At 44.8% G+C, this 23,354-nt stretch overlaps 2 protein-coding genes across 12 annotated transcripts in view; one reads left to right on the top strand and one right to left on the bottom strand.

The window, feature by feature from the left end:
• Positions 1–5,742, bottom strand: part of DISP1 (dispatched RND transporter family member 1) — a 174,214-nt gene extending 168,472 nt beyond the window's left edge. For all 11 annotated transcript variants that reach the window (XM_045076689.1, XM_045076687.1, XM_045076688.1 and 8 more), the window contains exon 1: positions 5,605–5,742. The gene's annotated coding sequence lies outside the window, so the exon portion shown is untranslated. The remainder of the gene's footprint in view (positions 1–5,604) is intronic.
• A 13,138-nt stretch (positions 5,743–18,880) lies between these two features.
• LOC106004596 (receptor-interacting serine/threonine-protein kinase 2-like) lies at positions 18,881–20,460 on the top strand. Its single transcript, XM_045076707.1, is given in 2 exon segments — positions 18,881–20,071; positions 20,074–20,460. Coding segments are annotated over 2 exon segments (1,578 nt in total).
• Positions 20,461–23,354: the final 2,894 nt, after the last annotated feature.

Here is a 23,354-nt window from a genome sequence, read left to right as displayed (position 1 = left end):
AAGAGCAGGATGTGTCTTCTTAAATGTTAATGTCATTTTGGACTTCAATAATATTGAACATGCAGTAATAGAACCTTACAGTAAGTAATGGTCCCGCCATTTGCTGCCTTAATCTGATATCTAAAATAGTGCAGACAATTATGGAAGCCATATTTTTAAGATACAGCCAACCTAGTGCAGCTAGAATAGTATGATCAGGACGGTAAGAGATCTAGGTAGAGATAATATTTAACCTGAGAAGACACATTTATCCTTAAATACGTGACAAATTTTTACATTTCAAAGAGAAAATAGACCTATGTTGCTCTGGATGATATAACTAAAACAAATAGATAAGAACCACAATAGGTAATTTGGATCTATTATAAGTAAAAAAATAATCTTATAACTGGAGCCTCCCAACAATGAACCAAGGCTGATTAGAAAAATGTGAACACCTTGTTACTCTAAGTTTTCCTGCAAGGGCCATAAAAAAATCCCTTCCCATAAATCCCAGGAAGGGAAGGGTCATGAAAGTATCCAAATTAGGTAGAAGACTAGATTAAATGACTACTACCATCTACTCTAATCCTGAAATGATATTATTTTAAGTGCAGAAGAAAAGATTAAGTAGAGTCAGTGCTTTCTTCTCTTAACACCAAGTTCAGTTGGTGAAAAGGGAGAACAAGAAAGCCAAATACATCCAAAAATATGTGATATAGAAGGACCTAAAAGCGAGATGCAGTAGAACAGGTGACTCAGGATAAAGGGTATGTGGATTTGAGGTCAGAAGACCAGGGGTTGCATCCTAGATCGAACACAGCCTCATTCCAGAGGATATCGGGTAAGTGACTGACTGAATCTTTCTACAGCTCTCTGACATGGGATACTACCTGTCCTGCCCTAAGGACCAAATGACTAGATAAGAGAAGCACTCTATAAATAACTTACACATAAATGATCAGTCATTCATTATTCTACTTAGAGTCTTCCAAGCTCTGCTCATTGCACTTTAAAAAGGATATGAAAAACCTGGGATCTTGAAACCAACCAACATAAGGTCCTGTGAACAGACTAAAGACATAGAAAGAATATTTTTAGGTACAAATCCTAAAGGTATAAAAATAGTCTTACTTGAGGGATTAACAAGGTATTTATTACAAAATAGGCCAAATGTCCTTAAGAAGGATACTGTTCAGCTGTTTTCAATAACCAAGGACTAGAGATTAAGAGGAGGCAGATTTGGGGCACCCAGGTGTCTCAGTCAGTTGAGTGTCTTGGTTTGACTGAGCCAAAATCCTCTTGGTTTTGCCTCAAGTCATGATCTCAGGGTCCTGAGATCAAGTGGGCAGCAGCTCCTTGCTCAGCAGAGAGTCTGCTTGAAGATTCTCTCCCTCTGCTCCTTCCTCCATGCATGCTCTCTCTCTCTCAATTAAATAAAATAAATCTTAAAAAAAAAAAAGAGGCAGACTTGAATGAATGTAAGCAAGATCAGGTATGTCTAAGAAAAACATTTACGTGCTTGTTTTGAGATCAAATGAAAATGTATAAGCCACAAAGCAACAAACAGACATAGGAATTATAACCCCAGTTCAGGATGATAAGACCTTGGAAGAGGCTACAGAGGTCTAGAAATCAAAGCGCACTGGTCGTGGACTAGCCAACATTCACCACCCTTCAATGAGGCACATCAGAGTGTCTACCAACATACTTTCTAGCACTAGCATTGGGTGAATTAGAGCCAATAAATTAACTATTTGTTAGGAAAGAAACATAAAGTTAGCAGTTCTATTCAGAAGTATATTTTACATGAGCCTTCTACTGGGGGGACCTGGTTGGCTTGGTCAGAAAAGCACGTGACTCCTGATTTCAGGGTCATGAGTTTAAGCTCATGTTGGGGGTAGAGTTTACTTAAAAAAAAAAAAAAAGTGTTCTTTTTCTCAAGTGATAAAGCAAATGGGGTAAATGGGGTAAAATGTTAATAGGTAAATCCAAATAAAAAGTATACAAGTGGTTCCTTGTACTATTTTTATTTTTGCAACACTATTCAATCACTGTGGAAGAGTCACCACTTAAGTTTAAAATATTGGGTCTTGACTCTGATAGTCCTTATCTGCATAGTAGTTAGCTCTTATGATAAAGTCTAGAACTTGATAATGCATCACTTCCTAGAATCTGCCCTACCTCCTCCACTTTAATTAAGACAAATCTATTCAAATATACTGCCTGGCGTTCTCATCAATCTCCTCGCTTTCTTCTTCTAGATATTGAAAATAAACACCAACGCTAAAATAAACCTCGGTATTTATTTTTTTCATTCACATTTCAACCCTTCCTTCAAGCTTTTCCATGATTCCTAATTACCACGTAAACTTTTGACTTCAAGAGCCTCTGCCAGGTCATTCTCAAGGAGGTGAGAGAAGTAGGAGGGAATCCCTCTTTCTGCCCCCTGCAGGTGATAAAGGACTTATTGTAGGGTACTTTAAAACGATGATAAAGCCACCTAAGTCTTTCTGCTTTTATTATCACCAAGCACCGGCAATTCTAACAATGTCAGGGCTAAGATACTCCCAACCACCAGAGACCGCTCCCACCATCACCTCTTAACACATCAACGGTAATGGTTGCTTCCCCCACATCTTTTATTTTAGTTTTTCTTTTCATTAGGATCTCAAATTAAAGCAAACCAACAAAGAAAAGTAGTAAAAGAGCAAAGACTAATGGCAATCAGAGTATGTTCTAGAATATCTCCGACTGTATCACTTTAATAGGAAAGTTCGTGTATAATTTATTGTGATGCCTCAACTCTAAGCAAAACTGAGTCCATTTATATAACCCAACCTATTATGATTTAGCATTAAAACTATTTTTTAAAAAATAATAAAGTAAAAAATGGCTCATAGACATAACTAAGTGTCTGGAGAGTTGAAAATTTGCCAAGATTTATGGGATCAGACTCAGGAGAATGAACAAGACTGTACCAACAGGACTTCAGCCCTTTTGGCGACTCTGATCCCCCATGTCACACTGGGGCCAGGTTACCTTAGTCACTGAGAGAAAAGGTCTAACTTGGCAGAAGAAAAAAGACAGAAGTCCTTCTAAAAGGGGTTGACTATGCCTCGGCCAATCTTGCTGAGGGCCATGCTTACATTACAGACAAGGCAGCTGGCTGGTAAGTTAGCAGAAAATCAACACTCTCCTTGGACCCTCCTTGTCCAGAAGCAGTATTCCTCAGCAGTAACAAATACTCCTGATTCCATCAAGTGGCAGAAAAGGCCTTTCTAACTAGGGGGTACAGATAACTGAGAGTGGACTATGTAATTATAAAATTGACAATCAGAGAACACAGAACCAAAAAACAACATAGCAAACTACTTCATATATTACAAACAGGTGATGATGGAAAACAACAGAGTGTAAATACATGTATACAAAAACAGACTTGACTTTGGGCTATCAGTGTTTTAGTAGTTCTCCCAAAGCACAGATATGTATTTTACCATAGCAGAAACAAAAAGAAATAATAAATCCATAAGAATAACTAGTAACTTGCTGTACCCTCATAATAAATTTCCACTATTGGTTAAACTGTAAAATGTGTCTAAGTCCTACAGAATAACACATAGATTTATCCATAAAAATCTTAATAATTTACTCAATTAGGACAAAGAACAAAAATTCCAAAGATTATCCAGAACATAGACCAATCAAATTTCAAATATATCATTCAGACATAGAACTAGAAACTTGCCATAGAAGGCAAGCTCTTGTGTTTCAAAAACAAGCCTTTCCTCTACCCAAACTAAAGTCTTAAGATCTGCACACTTTTTCAAGTGTTTTACCTCCCAAAAGTTAACGGAAAAGGACAACACATTTTTTAAACCAAGATTTTATAAAAAATTGAGGACAAGCCTTGTCAGAAAAAGAACATTATCTAATTTAAAGAAATGAGATTGAATTAATATGTATGTATGTAAATGTACACAATGGTTAATTCCATAACTATAAAGATCAGTGTCTTTTCATTTTCTAATATGAGAAATTATTCAATATGCTCAATTACATGTTAAAGCATTGTTTATTCCTAAGCATTGCTTTCCAATCATGTTCCTAAATATAAGGAAACCATAACTATGTCACTCAAGCACAGACTTTCAAGTCCATCAAGAGTTTATGCATGTTACTAATATTGTAATCTGAAATCTGGAACAGAGTAGATCTTAACTGTTTTCCCCACCCCCCCAAAAAAAGATGATTAAGTATGTGTGGTGATAATCTGTCATCAGTTTGACTGATGACTATTTATTAATAAATATTTTATACCTCCATAAAACTGGGGTTGTGGAGGAATTTATAAGCTAGCAAGACAGTAAGGCACCAATAAATATAAAATATTCTGGTTTATTTAATTAGTGCAAGTCAGACCACCAAATCAGATCCAAAAATTCCCTGTACCAATACAGTAATTTGCAAAATAAAAAAGTTTAACACTTGAAATAGCAAACACCTGCAACAGGCAAGGGCTCATCAGATCTCACCTCCACCAACCACAGTGGAATGGCTGTCCCTTGCTACCCTGCCCAGTTTGTACACCCGAGGCTCACAGCCAGCTGTCTCCATAATTACACTTACGGGAGACACTACATGATATAGAGTGGGATGCACAAATTCATTGCAGGCAATAAAGCTTATATATAACACAGACAATAGCTGAAATTAATAATGATTACCTCCGTCGAGGTTACAACAAGCCCATACACTTCACTGAACACTAAGGAAAACTGAATGTGTTTAATGTGTACATGACGACAGATCTGGGGTCATTAGTATTTGTTAACACGCTGTCAACTGCAACGTAGTAGAAATGTAAGGTAAGTAAATTCTCAGGAACTAGTGGAAATCGGCTGCAGGGCTCTGTAAAGTTGAGCTTTCGGGTTAAACCGAGCAGGAAGCAATAGGTAACTCGGTGGAAGCGCGTCGGGGAAGCAGAAGGGGAGTGAGTCCCACTGCCGTTGTGAAGGCACATTCAGTAGCTAACCCAGAGCGCTGCGCACTCAGGGAAGACCGCCCAGCAGGACCACGGGTCTCGGGGGCGCCTGGCTGGCGCCGTCAGGGGATGGAGGTCCCAGCCCCACCGCGGGGCAGACGACTACAGGCAGTGCATGACCTGACGGCTCTGACAAAGACAGCGGCACGAGTGACCGCGGACAGCGGAGAATCCACGTTTTCCCGGGAATGCGAGCTCTCCTCCGGAGACCCGCACTGGGTGAGCACACACACGCCCCGTTAGCCGGCACCACCTGGCACGCGGGTCCCACGAGCTCGGCGTCCAGCAGCGGGCGGCCGGCCACCTGCCCTACGCTCGGAGTCCGCACCCTTCCCGTCTGCGACCCCCGGACGACTGCTGACCCTTGCCGCCAGCTGCGGACGCCGCCCCGCGGTCCGCGTCCTCCGGGCTCCCGCCTTCCGGGACGCATCCCCTGCCCAGGGTCGCCCGCGACCCCCGCCCCGGGCTCCCCCTCACGCCTGTCCTCGGGGTCACCCGCGCCCGCGGCCCCCGACCATGCTCGCCTCCCTCAAGCCCCGGCGCGCCCTCCGGCCGGTGTCCGGCCGCCGCGTCCCTACCCGGTCTCCACGTCCCGCAGCGCGGGGTAGCAGCGGCGGCGACCGGGCCGAGACACCTCCACTGACGAGACGAGCGCCGGAACGCGCCAGCTCGGATGCCAACCCGGAGCCGCTTCCGCCTCCCACCGGAAGGCGTCAGCGGGCGGGACCGGAAGTCCCGCCCCGGCGTGGAGGCGCGGGGTAGGAGAGGCCGGGGCGCTTTGGCGGCCGCCCATCCCCCGGCACTAGCTCGGTGCGCCGAGGTCAAGTCGGAAGGCGTGCGTCGTGGCCCGCGGAGCGCCTGAGCCTGGCGGGAGGCCACCTCACGTCCGCGGGCTGACCGGGAGCGGGGTGACGGGAGCGGGCTACGAGCTGAAGGCCGGAGGAGGCGGGAGTGCATGCCGGGGAGAGGGGCGCCGGACACAGCTCGGCCGCGTGGGGGAGCCGAGGGTGGGGCGCGGGGGACTGCGTCGGGGAGCCCCGGGTCTGCATGGCGGGGGGGCGGGCCGCGGGGCGCATTGGGGAAGGCTGTGGGCATGTCACCCCCACCGAGCGAGATGGCAGCTGAAGCCGCAGGGAAGCACAGAGTGGGCTGAGAAAGATGAAACTTGACTACCCGCTACAGTAATGAGGATCGTTGGCTCCCTGTGGTTATCTTCTGGCTTGCTACTAGTGTTTCATAAGTACCTTCTTGTACACCAGGCCCCGCTTTTCCGTTTTAGAAAGAAAAAGCATGACAACAATTTTTCTTTTCCTTTTGGTAGTAGCAAGGTATGTTGTGAAATAGCAGGATTGTTACAGAGGAACGGGAGAATGGAGGTCGTAGGGAGTCTGTACCTCAAGGTCACAACATCCGCTCTGGATGGAGTAGAAGGGTACAGCTTGGGTTTCCCCACCTTGGGGAGGCAAGCAGTCCATTCGTGGTGGTGTATGAAATAACCCAATCATGTGGTAGAGAGTTGTAACTGAAGGAATGAGAAGATGGTGTGTGAGTGTGTGCGCGAGCGTGCGCTGGTCCAAGTGCACAGGGGCTAGGCTACCAAGAAGTAAAATGTAACAGGCACTCCATGAAATGTTTGGCTATAGGTCACCACAGCTGTTGGTTGCTTAGTTGTTAGAATGCCCTAACACACAGGGCAATCCCTTAAAGAGCCATATATGCATATACAGGTGACCCTCTTCTAGGGCAACCAAACGTCTTGGTTTGCCCAGGATTGAGAGGGATCCCAGGACACTGGAATTGTGGTGCTTAAACTGGGATAGTGCGTGCTAGGAAAAGTGGGACAAGTTGGTCCTTCTATCATCCCCTGTAAAACAGATTAATCCAGAGATGGACACATCTTAAATCAGGCCACTTAGACGTTTCCCCCACCCCCAGGAATTTAAAACATGGCATAGGAAAACACAGAAGATAGCCCTTAGAGCAGTCACATAAAGGGCAGTGCCCTAAAGAAAAGATCAAAGATCACCCTTTGCGAGGCAGGAGATACCCCTGTGTACTTCCAGACATTTTGTTGCTTGACTAGCCAGAGAAGGCTTCTGCTGCTTGCAGGCACCCACAGCACACCCTTGTTGAAGACTATCCGCTCTCAGAGCCTCTGCTGAATGGGTCCATAGTCATTGCCACAGCAAACTGCAACAGATCCACCACAACACCAAATAGCTTGAGAATTTCATGCACAGATCTGGGTCATAATCGGAGCTGTAGTTGGTCTCTCTTGTTGAGCTTAAAAGGTCATGTGAACCTAGAATTGGCTTAGGCATGAGCAAGATGTCCAAGGTCGGTGGAGCGAAAGAGGGGAAACTGGAGGGAAGAGAGAAGACAGCATTACCTGAGAGGTGTTCATCTTAGTCCCCACCTGCCAGGTTTTGATTTCTACTCCCTGTGGTGTCCTGCTACACTTCCTGTCCTCAAATTGTATTAAAATTCTGTGTCCTTCTGGGATACCTGGGGGGCTCAGTGTGATTTCGGCTCAGGTCATGATCTCAGGGTCCCAAGATGGAGCCCCGTGTCAGGCTCTGCACTCAGTGGGAAGTCTGCTAGAGATTCTCCCTCCGCCGCTTCCCCTCCAAAATAAATTTTAAAAAATTTTTTAAAAACTAAAACAAATTCTGTGTCTTTCCAATAAAGTCTGCATTTTTCTTGCGTTGGTTTTAGTAGATTTCTATTCCCAACACTGAAACAGGACCGCAATTCACAAGGCACAGATTGCCTGCTCACCCTACAGCAACCCACTCTTCTCACCAGAGCTCTGAAGCCAGCTTGTCCTCCCAGGCCAAGGACAGGAGGAAGATTTGCACACCTCCACTGCTGTCTGGTCCCTTCAGGAGAACTGCCTCAGTATCACAGGGTGCATGGAAGGGAGACGGAAACCATGTATTCCAAAGTCATTATGCAGAGGGGAGAAGGAAAGTCCACTTGGACAGAGCGGTTTTCCCAAGGTCAAATAGTTCAACCGTCCCAGAGACAGGACTGGTTCAAATCTCCTCCCTCCTAGTCTGTGACCTGATTTTCTGGTAGGGAGGGGGGAGTGCAATACCCCCCCCCCGGACCCCACTGCAAAGTCCCCAAGTGTGCAGCTGAACATCCTGGCCTCCAGCATCAGCCAGACTGCAAAATCATGACTTCCATTTCATTGTCAGTGATGGTGGCAAACAGAGCTTACTCAGAACCTGGAGAGAATGTTTTAAGAAAAAAATCTCAGGACTCACCAACTGGCTCAGACAGATGAATGGGTTCATTAATAGAGCTAGTAAGGCTAGTTTAAAGTATGTATTTACACTTTTCTGTACTCCATCTCATGCACACATGGGTGTTTTTCTTATTTGTATTCATAAAGATCAACCAACCGAAGCAGCACTTCGGTCCACAGCTGAGCCTTCGTCCCTTTGCACACAGTTACTGGTAATTTGTTGCAAAATAAACTCCTGTAGTTGGAGGCGATCAGAACAGCATGTTCCTGGGAATACTAACTGCTTACTGTAAAAATCATATTAATTAAAGTTATGTATGGACTGATAAGGTCAGCCAATGTTCTCCAGTTGATAATTCCCAACTGGACTGTAGGGTCCTAAAAGCAAGGTATTTTTATATGAGGCTCTCAATCTGTTGTGATTCAATAATACCGCTTTAAGTGAAAGTTTATTCATTACATTTAAGGTGGCGTTTTCTTCCTAAAAGAGGAGTCTGGGGAACTGCCCCAGAAATGTCCCCCAATTGATTGGCACATTTAAAAACACAACCTTAGATATTTTGGTCTAATTTGTTTTATTGTGGTGAAAGATATAAAACACAAAATTTACATTTTGGCCACGCTCAAATGCATACACTAGACATTGTACATCATAATGTTGTGTGGCAGCTGTCCCCATCCATCCCTAGAACTTTCTCATCTTCCCAAACTGAAACTTCAGACCCATGAAACAGTAACTCTCTATTCCCTAGCTCCCCTAAATCTGATTTTGGTCTAGGTCTATAGGTTTTATATCCCATAGAAATATGTTCAACACAGATCTATAGCCTCTGCAAGTAAACATTTATAAATAGAAATAAAATAGGGCCTTACTCACCTCTTGTCTCTTGTCTCAAATGAAACCTGTGATTTCCACAGGGACACCTTGTATAATAATCAGGTATTTCTACTTCAGACCTCTTTAAGACCTATACTCGTGGAAACACCACCTGTAAAACACCATAGAGAAACTTGGCATGGTTCTCATTAACTGGAAATTTAGGGTGGTTGTGTTCTGAAGGACTTTTATACGAGCTGATAACTGTAAATGCCAATCCGTGCTTGTCTTTCTGTAAAAGCAACAAACACCATACACATCTGATCAGAGCTCAAGCCTCATTATGTTTTCCTCCCAGAGGCTTCACAACTAAGCAGCAATGCTCCTACCAGACAAAGCTTCACCTGCTTCACCCCAGCGGGGCTGGTAGAACAAGCCTTTAGTCATGAATAAAGGTTGCACTACACAGTTTGGTAACAGAAGTAGACACGCAGTTCTACTCCCAACTTGGAAATTTTACCACTAGCTAAAAATAATAGAATGATTTTTCAGCTCAATGATACAAACTTACTTCCAAACTTTCTAGGCCATGTGAAGCCAAGGACCCTCCTGGCTAATTCTGTGGAGCCCCTTCTGGGTCACCACACCTGGACTGCCTGCATATAAGCATGTCCCAAAGATTGCATGGGACAAACTTATCATAAGAAAGTATTTACTTATTCTGGGGCGCCTGGGTGGCTCAGTGGTTTGGGCTGCTGCCTTCGGCTCAGGTCATGATCTCAGGGTCCTGGGATCGAGCCCCGCATCGGGCTCTCTGCTCCGCGGGAAGCCTGCTTCTCTCTCTCTCTCTCTCTCTCTCTCTCTCTGCCTGCCTCTCTGCCTACTTGTGATCTCTGTCTGTCAAATAAATAAATAAAATCTTTTAAAAAAAAAAGTATTTACTTATTCTTTATGTGAATTTCGAATATGAGCATCCTCTAATTTTATTTGTGAGCTCCGGCAACCCTGCTATACATAAGCAAGATTCCTTAAGTATAGCATTGCATTCTTTTCCTCTTCCAAAATATGTATAGGGCATTAGACGGTCTCACAACAATCCACCCTTGTACACTTCCCTTAACATTTCATAATAAAAGACAGAAACAAGTCAACAGATCTGTGAAGGGTACTGTTGAGAACTCAATGGAATGTGTGGAAGCCTGAATTCAAGAGAGAGATCTGATTTCCACATGGTTGTAAAGCAGTAGCTTAAGGAGGAGGCAGAGTTCTAGAGTCTAGGATTTTATCCGAGAACTCGGTGGGCAAGTGCTTTTAAGCTGGACTGGTTGCTTCATGGTACTGACTATATCTTTTATTCTTTCTTTCTTTCTTTCTTTCTTTTTTTTTTTTTTTTTTTTTGCTTCATGGCAGTCAAGTAGAATTTTCATATTAGAGGAGTACAGCCTAGAAAATGTTGGAGGAATTTCTGGAAGAGGGAACACTGAGACATTTGCAATGCCAACCTCGCTCTCTGCACCCTCTTTACTCTCTGCACTGTCTTTACTATTCACTCCAACAAAGACTGGGAGAGCAGACACCCTTCCCAGGCCAGGAACGTGCATGTGCCCACTCATGGCCTGGAGATCTGCCTGTGCCCTCCCTGGGCTGGGGACCCGTGTCAGTCGCCCAAGCCCCCCATGCAGAGGCCCCTGTCCTCTTCCTGGCCCTTGTCTCACTTTGTCACCTGAGACATCTTGCAAGCATTGTCTGTAAACACCTGTGGCTTCTCTCTATGTGGAGTATGACCAATAGTATCTAGACGGACACAGGGCTTTCCTATCCGTCCTTTTTAAATATTAGCCTTTTGCCAACAACCTTCTTATCAACTAAGCATGCTCTCAGTCTTCTGTTCATTCAGCAGGTATCCAGACAGCGTCAGCCCTGCTCAGCTCATCAGGAAACAAGACAAAACAATCCCTACCATGAGCAGTTTGCATTCTAAAGGCTTGTGGCTGGGGGGTGGGGGGCAAAAATAAACAGTGTAGCAATAAATATGTTAAATATGTTACAATTTAACAGTTATTTATTCACATGATGATAAATGTTCATTTGTTATAACTTAACATGTTTATCTTACATCATGATAAATATTTTAGGAAAAAGTAGGGCACTGTGAAAGACAGGGGCAGTGGTGGGGAGGGAGTGAATTACAATCATCAAGAAGTGGTACTGGAACAGAGACTTGAAACAAGTGAATAGAGGGCACATTTGGGGAAAAGTTCCAAGCCAGAACAGCCCGGGCAAAGGCCCTGAGGCAGGAGTAGGAAAATTGAATTCTGATGTCCAGCTCTGAAGCTTGCAGTGTGCTCACACGTGTTTCGGATCCAGCTCAGGCTCAGACTAGACTCCCTTCCAGAATGACTGATTTGCCTGCATTTCTGTCTGCCCCCTGCTCCTAACCCTGTGGACTCTTCCTTTTACCCACTGTCCCTGGGAGGTTACCATGGGGTCAGGAGTGGGACATTATTTCTGCTTTCTATTGGCATTAGCTGGGCTGATCCTTTGCCTTGGGAATGACTGTGGGGACCAGCCCCCAGCCTCATCAGGTCCCTGGAGAGTGGGAGTGTGCAGTGTTCCCCAGTCTCCTAGCCCTGTAGACAGGATGCTCCCTGCCTCCCTCCCCAGGTGATGTCCATCACCCGGGTAACCAATTCCCTACACAGATTGTCTTCTTTTGGGTGACTTATTCCTGCATGGAGCTTGACAGATGAGGAAGCTAGAATCGACATCCCTGAAGTCACAGGCTGTGTTTTATTGGGCTCCGATTCCAAGTACCCAGCAGAGAACCCAGCCAGTGACTGTTCTTGATCAAGGTTTGCTGAACAAATAAGGCACAAATATCCTCTCTACTCAGCAGCTAAGTAAACTGAGACCAGGGACTGGAGGCATGACAGCCAGCCCAAACTTTGTCATTACAGATTCAGAGAACTGCCTTGGTTTGCCTTGTCAGAGTAGGGCAACCTGTGCCCAAGCACCCCCCCCCCCGCCTTGCAGAGGGAATTTGTGCAGAACAGGGAGGACACACATGGAAAACACAGTTGGGAAGAGTCAGTCCTCATGCACACGGTCATTAGTCCATGGAGGCTCTGAAGCAAGGAGAGAGTGTTTAGGTTAAAATTATTTACTGAAATCATTAGCATTTGGCCCAGTGCCCACCGAAAGTCTGCCAAAACACGGGCCACTTACCAACAGGGAGCCCCAGCCAGACGCTGAGCAGCTTAGTTTCATTTGCTCTGAAAATAGAAAAGAACATCCCTCTGGGAATACTCATGCACTAAGGAAATGCCACCCCTGTTTTAAATGCTGGACTGTATTCCCGAAAGGAAATTGGGTTGTAATAGAAATGAAGCCCGTGGTACCCTGACCACGGAGCAGGGCTGCTCGGCCCCGCATGCAGTGAGCATGGAACAGACATGATGCTCTCCCACCCACATTCTTTATTAGAGCTCCAGTCGATGACGAAATCATCCTGCAGAACTTAGACTGCTTTGGATCCTGTAACAAGTGGATGAGAGTCTGTTTGAGTCTGATGCACTTTTCCAACCGGTCTACTGCCTCCACATAAACTCCTTTTTTTGGATTGCTGTCATGGCCTCCAGACTGGACTTCTGGCCACTTGCTCGGGCCATACTACAGGTTGCTGTCGGGTGTTTTTCCAAATCTCCTTTATTTGGTTCAAATACGAGCTTTATCCCTTACTGACTGTGTGGCCTTAGTTAACTTGGTCACCCTCTTTGTGCATTGGCTTCATCATCTAAAATGGGGACGATAACAGTACCTACCAGATAAAACTGGTACCAGGTTGAAGTTAAGTTAAAGCGGGTAGAGTACTGAGGACTATGCCTGCACACTGACACCGAGATATAAGTGGTGGTCATTCTTGTCACACATGCAAACACTGGTTGGCTTCTTGCCGCTTTGGGGATAAAATGCACTCCTTTAGCAGGTACGGGTTTCCCTCCTCAGAACCTCAAGCTGTCTTTCTAGATTCATCCTCCAGCTTTTCCTTTTCCACTTCTTCCCATGATTATGCGTCTCCTCACCCCTCTGACAAAACCTATGTTCTTTCAAGAAAGTTCTGTGAGTGGGAACTTGAACACTGCTGTCTCCCCTGTCTTTTCTTATTGAGTGTCTTTTCATGTGCTTTTCTCTATACGTGGAACATTCTTCTACCTCTTCTTCCATGACACATGCCATCCACCTTCCAGGCCCTCCCAGCTATGACTCTCTCTGTGCAATCCCCCAGCGTCCTTCAAACAGGGAAAGCAGCTCTGGTCCTCCAGGCCAATGGAAGCCTTCATGTCTCTGAAGGGCCAATAACCACCATGTACGCCTCCTCAGGCCATTGTTTCTTGTCTCTCCTCATATGAACTCATACTCCCTAGAAGGCAGGAAACATACCAAGACCGATGACTTCAGTGCCTGGCATGTGTTTGAGAAATGTGCAAGTAAATGAACTGATCACAGAAGAGCAATTTGGAAAAGGGCAAGGGGACTGGCCCATCACTCGAGGCCTCCTGCACCACCGTCGCTAGGTGAGAGGAGCTGAGACTTTGGGCCAGGGTGACTTCTGGCTCCATGACTCTAAGAGAAGCTAGGAAAGTTCCGTGCCGGTGTTAACATAGTTGGTTGGATGCAAATGGTAAACCTGAACTGGACTCCAGTGTTGTCATTTCATTGTACTACTTTTTTCAATTTTTATACTAAAAAGATGTGTAAATACATAGGATGGACTAAATGTTGGTTCTCAAGGTAATGAGTTTCGTGAGAGTTCACAGACAGGAGAGCTCAGGTGCACTCATGTTTCATACAAGGGGTCGTCCTTCCAACTGTAAGATCTGAAAAATGCACATTGAATCTATGCCTCTTGCTAAGAAAAGTCAAATGCAGAGAACGATGAAGTGGTGGGTGAAGAAAGGCGGGTGCTGCAGGGGCAGGACAAAGGAGCTGCTTGCCAAGAGGACGGTCGACAGTGAGGTGAGCAGGGAGCTAGCTGTCCAAGCTGCTCCAAATCCCCAGTCAGTGTGTTTATGTCACTGACATGCAAAATGAAAAAGGTCCAGCAGTGGAAATGCTAGCAGCTTTTCCTCGATGGACACACAGAGGACGCAGCCGGGAAGATATCTCTTGGCCTCTGTGAAGTTTCTCCTTTTCAGACTTGACTATGTCACAGGGAAGTCTGACACGGATCATATGGGAAAGTAGAGGTGAAACAATGAGCCTGCAAGGAAAATCGGTCCTACATATATTTTTTAAAGATTTTATTTATTTATTTGACACAGACAGAGAGAGAGAGAGAGAAAGAGTAGGAACAGGGGGAGCGGCAGGCAGAAGGAGAAGCAGGCTCCCCACTGAGCAGGGAGCCCAACGCGGGACTCAATCCCAGGACTCTCAGATGATGACCTGAGCTGCAGGCAGATGCTTCACCCAATGAGCCACCCAGGCGCCCCCCTTCCTACTTATTTTTTTAAAAACAAGCGTATGTTTAAAATATTAAAATCATTAAGGCTGAAGAAATACCAAGGAAGATGTGGGGGTACAGGAACCCTCGTGTTTTTCTGGGAATGGGATCAGAACAGCGCTGTGGGAAATAACATGGAGGGTCTTCACAAAGGTAAAAACAGAAATACCATATAATCCAGTAATTCTACTACTGGGTATTTACCCAAAGAAAACAGAAACAATTCGGAAATCTGTGTGCGCCCTATATTTATTGCAGCATTTTTTACAGTAGTAAGAGGAACGGATAGTGATGTGGTATAGACTGATAATGGAATATTGCATAGCCATCGAATTAGGAATGAGATCTTGCCATTTGAAATGATGTGGATGGAGCTAGAGGGTGCTATATTAAGTGACATAAGTCTATCAGAGAAGGACAAATACCATACGATTTCACACATATGTGGAATCTAAATCTCAAAACAAACAAGAGCAGGGTGCCTACTGCTCCCCCTGCTTGTGTGTGCTCTCTTTCTGTCAAATAAATAAAATCTTTAAAACAAACAAACATAAAACCCTTAGTCATGATATGAAATGTAGTTTTTTTTTAATTAATAAAAATGAAGAAATGCTTTGGACCATTTTACCTTTATCTTCCTATTCACAGATGAAAGAGAAAGAGAAACTTTCCTGCTTTTTCTTCTCAGGCTCCCAAGGAGATCTGTTTACAGAGGTAGAGAACATTCTTTTTCTGCATAGAAAGCTCAGCTTCCGGAGGCAGGGTGCAGCCCTTACCTCTAGCACCCAGTGAGAGCGGTCAGACCTGGGTTCCTGTGAGTGTCCTTGGACCCACAACTGTTCCTCAAAATTTAACATTTTTGGAAATAAATAAAATAGAAGGTTTTTTTTGTGTTTTTTTTTTTTAATGGAAATCTTTAGGATGCTTGGGTCCTGGGATTGAGTCCTGCATCGGGCTCCCAGCTCGTCGAGAAGCCGGCTTTCTCTCTCACTCCCCCTGCTTGTGTTCCTTCTCTCACTGTGTCTCTCTCTGTCAAATAAATTAATTAATTTTTAAAAAGGAAATTTTTAAACAGAAGTGCCCAGATAAAAGTATAATATTACCCCAAGTTTGAAAACAGTCATTTTGTACAGTTTTCAGGGCTGGGGGAAGAATCCTGTTTCACCGTGGGTGTGGCGTCCAGCCAGCAGATCCAAGTGTAGGTTGGGAAGAGTGTCACCCCACAGACGAAATGGGAGGCAGCACCCTCGGCTGAAGTTCTCTAGGATCTCAGATATCCAATCCGATTACTTGTGTAAGAACACAGACTTGTTGGATCCCTTCAGGAAACTATTTAAAAACTATGGTCATTTTTCTACCTCATGGTCTCTGCTTGTGCCCCCTCTTCCTTCAACAAATGGGAAACGCCTGAAATGATCACTGGGAACAAGAGGAGAACCTTGGGCGCCTGGGTGGCTCAGTGGGTTAAGCCTCTGCATTCGGCTCAGGTCGTGATCTCAGGGTCCTGGGATTGAGACCTGCATCGGGCTCTCTGCTCGGCAGGGAGCCTGCTTCCTCCTCCTCTCTCTCTCTGCCTGCCTCTCTGCCTACTTGTGATCTTTCTCTGACAAATAAATAAATAAAATCTTAAAAAAAAAAAAAAAGAGGAGAACTTTCTCCCATCCTTCCTGAAGGTCAAAGCTCAGAATTCAGCCAAACCGCTCTGAGAATTCACAATATGCCTTGGGGGGTGGGCAACAGCTCTCTCCCCTCAGGGATAGGCCTTCAGGAATTTAGGGCTTCTCGACCTTCATTGTGCTATTCCCTCCACCCATCTTCAGCTGTCTTTGCTCTGAGGACCTTGGGGTTGGTTTTACTTTGTTTTGTTTTGTTTTGTTTTTTCTGGACGTCACCCAGATGTCAGCGATTCTTAACCTTATTTCACTCATGACCCCTTTCGAGAACAAGGTGAAGGGTTTGCATCTATTCCTCCATGACAAAGCATGCCCATGTGCACACTTGTGCACACTCAGTTTTGTGTATGATTTCCATATGCTCACAGACAATCTTTTGGTTTGGGTCTTATCTTAGAAAACCTTAACTATATAGATAATGTGGACCCAATATATTAGAAACAAATATAGCCTATGTTTGTAAAGTCTTTGCAATGAATGGTTCCACATAGCTCAGTCCCTTCCCGGGGCAAGTTTGTCGAGCCTGGGTTTCAGAAACACACACCATTGGAGCCAACCCAGCCCATCTCCTCACCTTGGGCTGGTTTCACGGTCTGCAGAGTAAAAGATTCAGGAATGCTGACCAGACTACATGTTTTGCCTGAGGTTGTACTTCTCTATTACCAGAACATCCTTTGAATTAGCCTTTCTTTGGAAAAATGTCTTGACTAATTTGTACTCCCTCCTCCCTGCTCCCACCTTCCCTGAATCATACTTCTTTATCTAGAGGTGAGGAAGATGGAAACATGACCAAGATAAGAAAGTCAAACTGTATTTGTGAAATACCTGTGGTGTCATGGGTCCTGAGTTTCTGAGTACAAATATGCAATGACTTGTGTTGTCAAAATAATCATTCTCACGTGGAACAAATCTTGAGACTGGAGAATTTAGCGGTGCCATTAGAACTAATGAGGATTATGATTGTCCATTAATTTGACAATGAGAGTTTAATTGCAGTGGGACACTATAGAGATATTTTTCATTTATATACGAAAAGATAAATCCAAGGACTGTAGTACTTTAAGAAGCCATTTCAAAGCCTTTTTGATACCATCTATTTCAAACTACCAGACCTCTTTCAGGGGCTTTGAATCAGAAGATTCCTGAGTAAAAGCCAAGTAGGTAGAAAGGAAGAACAGTAAGTAGAAGGAGATGTTCCAACATCTTAAAACGAAACTGTATTTTTGTTATTTGCCATTTCTGCGTATGCACGCATTCTTGAGGAGAACATGAAGAGGGGCCGAGCACAGAGGCATGTTTGCAGGCACAGAGTATGGCCAGAAGAAGGACACAGGAGCACAGCTCTGGGACACCAGTCAGGAAGCAAATGGAGGCGGCAGCCCAGCCTAGCACACCTGCCTTGTCAGAATGTCTAAGGCAGAAGTGAGCGGCTGTCTGGATATGAGGGATTAAGGACCCAGGGGCTGCTCCAGACTGAGCCAGGGAGGGAGGCTCTGGCAGCGATCTGGTTGGAAGAGGGTAGGGGAATTTCCCTGGAGCTGTTTCCAAAGCAAGCCTGCCTAAACTATGACAAGTGCTTGCTGTGGATTTTCCTGATTTGGGGTAACCTGAAGAAGGCCAATGGACCTCTGGTGCAAGGTGTCCCCTAAGTGCTCCTCTGGAGCTTCTGTTAACATGCTATCTTGCTCCTTCTCTCCCCTTTTTTCTCTCAGAAATAACCTGCTAGCTACCCCGCTTCCCACTCCTCACCTGGGCCATCTCTGCCCCCAGCCCCTCTGTGTGCAAATCTCCGTGCCCACTCCTCTGAGCAGAGTCACTTTAGTGGAAGCTCATGGGTCATTCTCTCATCTGGACTCCCTTAAGGGTGTTCATTAAGACCATTTAATGAGTACAGTTTATAGCAGACAGGTTTTAGTGACTGTCTCTCATTATAACAAACGTAGCTCACATTTATTCTTCTGCTTTTCCAAGGACTTTACATGAATCTATGCATCCAATCCTCACTTATAACTAGAGATTCCCTTGGCCTATCCCTGAACTTTGTAATAATGAAATTGTGCAATAGGTACATTGTAGCTTCTTGTACTCCACATTTTGTCTGTGAGATTCCTCAGCAGTGTTGGGAGTACAGTAGCTCACTCATCTTCATTGTGTCTAGAGTTCTAACGCTTCCACGAGAACAAGAGCTGCCCATGTCAGTTTACACGAGGACATCAGAGCAATACGCCTCCATTCCCATCTAATGCCAGGATTACTCGTGCTTGAGTTCCCAAAGTTCTCCGCAGATATTTTAATTGCAGTTTTTAAATAAAGCTCTTGCCAAAAGGAAAGAAAAGGAGAAATTTTACCAGTGAAATTCCTTGCTTGTGATTGAAGTAAGCGGGAGAATTCTGAAGCTGGTCTCTGGGCTCTAGGCTTGAGTTTAAGAAGGTAGAGCCAGATGGGCTGCCTCCTGACCTAGTGTCCCTCCGCGAGAAGTGCCTGGCAGCTCTAGCTCCCGCACAGGGGGGCAGGTGCGGGCGCCCAAGCGCAGCCGATGAGCCCCGGAAACCACCGAAGCACCAGGCACACCCAGAGCGGGCCAGCGGCCTGAGCGCCCACAGGGTTCCCGACCATGAACCAGGAGGGTATCTGCAGCGCCCTGCCTACCATTCCCTGCCACAAGCTCCCCGACCTGCGCTACCTGAGCCGCAGCGGGTCAGGCACCGTGTCCTCTGCCCGCCACGCAGACTGGCGCATTCAGGTTGCCGTGAAGCAGCTGCACATCCACACCCCGCTGCTCGACAGTGAAAGAAATGATGTTTTAGGAGAAGCTGATATTTTACACAAAGCTAGATTTAGTTACATTCTTCCAATTTGGGGAATTTGCAATGAGCCTGAATTTTTGGGAATAGTTACGGAATATATGCCAAATGGATCATTAAATGAATTCCTCCATAGGAAAACGGAATATCCTGATGTTGCTTGGCCACTGAGATTTCGCATCCTGCATGAAATTACACTGGGTGTAAACTACTTGCACAATATGAATCTTCCTCTACTTCATCATGACTTAAAGACTCAAAATATCTTACTGGATAATGAATTTCATGCTAAGATTGCAGATTTTGGTTTATCAAAATGGCGTATGATGTCCCTCTCACAAACATGGACTAGTAAATCTTCACCAGAAGGATGGACAATTATCTATATGCCACCTGAGAACTATGAACCTGGACAAAAATCAAGAGCCAGTGTCAAGCATGATATCTATAGCTTTGCAGTGATCATGTGGGAAGTCTTATCCAGAAAACAGCCTTTTGAAGAAGTCACCAATCCTTTGCAGATCATGTATAGTGTATCACAAGGACATCGACCTAACACTAATGAAGAAAGTTTGCCACTTGATATACCTCATCGAACACTTATGATCTCTCTAATAGAAAGTGGATGGGCACAAAATCCAGATGAAAGACCATCTTTCTTAAAATGTTTAATAGAACTTGAACCAGTTCTGAGGACATTTGAAGAGATAACTTTTCTTGAAGCTGTTATTCAACTAAAGAAAACAAAGTTACAGAGTACTTTGAGCACTATTCACTTATGTGACAAGAAGAAAATGGACTCATCTCTGAACACACCTATAACTCATGGACCACAGAAGGAATCATGTGGATCCTCTCAGCTCCATGAAAGTAGTGATTCTACTATAGCCTCAAAGTCCCTGACAGCTCCTCAAGAAAATGATTTTTTATCTAGAAAAACTCAAGACTTTTCTACACTGTGTCACTATCCAGTAAATCACAGTTGCAATAGTAACATTTCTGTTCAGTTCAGAAGAGGAAATTTTGTGATCACAAGACCACCCCAGGCTCTTTAGCAGTGATAACTCCACTCTCAGCTGAGGGAAATTCAGAGCGATTACAGCCTGGCATAGCCCAACAGTGGATCCAGAGTAAAAGGAAAGACATTGTGAGCCAAATGACAGAAGCCTGCCTTAACCAGTCATTAGACGCTCTTCTGTCCAGGGACTTAATCATGAAGGAGGACTATGAACTCATTAGTACCAAACCTACAAGGACTTCAAAAGTCAGACAGTTACTGGACACCACTGACATCCAAGGAGAAGAATTTGCCAAAGTTATAGTACAAAAGTTGAAAGATAACAAGCAAATGGGTCTTCAACCTTACCCGGAAATACTTGTGGTTTCTTGATCACAATCTTTATATTTATTTTAAAATAAAAGCTCATAAGTGGAAAAAAAAAAAAAAGAAGGTAGAGGCAGATCTTAGCAAAGTTCAGGAAAAGGAACAGAAATGTCATCTTTGGAAGCAGATGCCATACTTTAAAAAGGTGGAAAAGAGGAAAAATTAAACTTCTTAGGTAATAGTTCTCATTGTCTGTAAGTTACACTTCCAAGTTCCAAGTACTGACCATTCCCGGATCCCAGGGGTTCGCTTACTGAGTAGCCCGCAGGCTCCAAATGTACCCAATCATCCAAACCCCAGCGATAGCCACATACATGGACGTTTGAAGACTTAGGAAGTTGGACATCTTCTCCAGATTATCCCTTTTAAATCGAAAGTCTTGTTGCTTTACATTTAAAATCTCACGGCTTTGATAGCCAAGTTGTGGTGGTGAAGACTTTTACCAAATACTTTGCTCCCTGGTATCAGGAGAGGAGACTGGACTCCAATGAACCTACAGAACCAACAAGGTGGCTGGATCTTTCAGGATGCCAAGACAATAGAGAAGAACCTGGTTGGTTCTGTCTTTATTTTACAGAAAAGAACAATTATATTCTCATTAAAATTTCAGGCAAAAATGAACAGTTTCCTTCCCCAGCAGACAGCTGGACATGACGGTCCGTGGTCAGAGGACAAGTTGTCAGAGCAAATCGCGTGACGGATGCAGCTTTGTCTTATTCACTCTGGTATCTGCAGCCTACAGGCCCAGCGCAGTCCCGGGGCATCTGTAACACCCAGGAAATAGTCGCTGGCTGGATGGGACAGGGATGGGAATGAACAGATCACGGCGAGGCAGGTGGCGGTCAGAGGCAAGGGAACGAAAGGAGGACAAGCAGAATCTCCCTCTTTCTGTAAATTAGGAGAAACGCAATAGGTAACTTTCCAAATTACACAGAGAAAACAATCTCTAATTCTTCAGAAAAAGGGCATTCTGAGGACATGAGGAAAAGCTATGTTGACCCACAGCGACATCTCGTGCCCAGTCCGCGAGCAGCATTCAGCCCCGTGAGAAAGGAGGGTGGAGAGCTGACAGGTGCAGCGGGTGAGAGACTGCTCAGGTTTGCGGGGGGCCTGGCACTTTACTAAGCCCTTGTCTCTGCCTTATTTCACCCGGTATCCTAGCCAGATGCCACAGACTGTAATCAAGTCCGATGGGGTCTGGGCTCCTGGTGAGCTGGGCTCCCTCTGCTCTCTGTCACAGATGGGAAGGCGTGGGCGGGAGGACGCGGCCCCTCGGCAGTGCCAGACGACAGAGATGCATGGAGGGCTGGGCAGCCACCGCAGGACCTGCACAGTGTCTCCTCAGGGGGAATGATGTCTCTGTCTGCACTGGGGGGCCCATGAGTGACCTTTCCAACCCCTCTTCCCTGAGAGCCCTGGACCCCAGAGCCCGGCATCTGCCACTTGACTGTGTCAGGATTTGTGTTCACAGGATGTTCCCAACACACTGGTCCCAATGGTCTCAAAGGGCTACAGCTGGTCTCAATGGTCTTATGTCCCCAGCCTTTAAAATGCCCACATTTCAATGACTGATGGACAATTTCTGTCCCCTGTCTTGGACTCTGGCTTCCTCAAGTGAGGGTCTTTCTTGTACCCGCAGCCCCAGCACTTGGGGAATGTAAATAGGAAATAAACTTTTGGGACCTCATCAAAATCAAAAGCTTCTTCACAGCAAAGGAAATAGTCAACAAAACAAAGAGGCAACTCATGGAATGGGAGAAGATATTTGCAAGTGACAGTACAGACTAAAGGTTGATATCCAGGATCTATAAAGAACTCCTCAAACTCAACACACACAAAACAGACAATCATATAAAAAAAAGTGGGCAGAAGATATGAACAGACACTTCTCCAGTGAAGACATACAAATGGCTATCAGATACATGAAAAAATGTTCATCACTAGCCATCAGGGAGATTCAAATTAAAACCACATTGAGATACCACCTTACACCAGTTAGACTGGCCAAAATTAGCAAGACAGGAAACAACGTGTTGGAGAGGATGTGGAGAAAGGGGAACCCTCTTACACTATTGGTGGGATTGCAAGTTGGTGCAGCCTCTTTGGAGAACAGTGTGGAGATTCCTCAAGAAATTAAAAATAGAACTTCCCTATGATCCTGCAATTGCACTCCTGGGTATTTACCCCAAAGATACAGATGGAGTGAAAAGAAGGGCCATCTGTACCCCAATGTTTATAGCAGCAATGGCCACAGTCACCAAACTGTGGAAAGAACCAAGATGCCCTCCAATGGACGAATGGATAAGGAAGATGTGGTCCATATACACTATGGAGTATTATGCCTCCATCAGAAAGGACAAATACCCAACTTTTGTAGCAACGTGGATGGGACTGGAAGAGATTATGCTGAATGAGATAAGTCAAGCAGAGAGAGTCAATTATCATATGGTTTCACTTATTGTGGAGCATAACAAATAGCATGGAGGACATGGGGAGATAGGAGAAGGGAGTTGGGTGAAATTGGAAGGGGAGGTGAACCGTGAGAGACTATGGATTCTGAAAAACAATCTGAGGGTTTTGAAGGGGCAGGGGGTGGGAGGTCGGGGTACCAGGTGGTGGGTATTATAGAGGGCACGGATTGCATGGAGCACTGGGTGTGGTGCAAAAATAATGAATACTGTTATGCTGAAAATAAACAAAAAAAAAAATAAAAAAAAAAAGAAAGAAGAAGCAGAGACAGGGAAGTTCCCTGGTTTTTTTTTTTTTTTAACCCAAAACTCCAGGACACAAATATTCAAAGGTGTTCCTCCTCTCTCTCTATCAGGAAGGACAAAAAGAAATTGCCAGCAGCTTTATTTTCTTATTATTTTTTTTAAAGATTTATTTATTTGACAGTTAAA

Source organism: Mustela putorius, unplaced genomic scaffold, assembly GCF_011764305.1.
Source record: "Mustela putorius furo isolate JIRA1106 unplaced genomic scaffold, ASM1176430v1.1 tig00000179_pilon_pilon_pilon, whole genome shotgun sequence".
NCBI lineage: Eukaryota > Metazoa > Chordata > Mammalia > Carnivora > Mustelidae > Mustela > Mustela putorius.
This window is presented reverse-complemented; position numbering and strand designations above follow the sequence as displayed.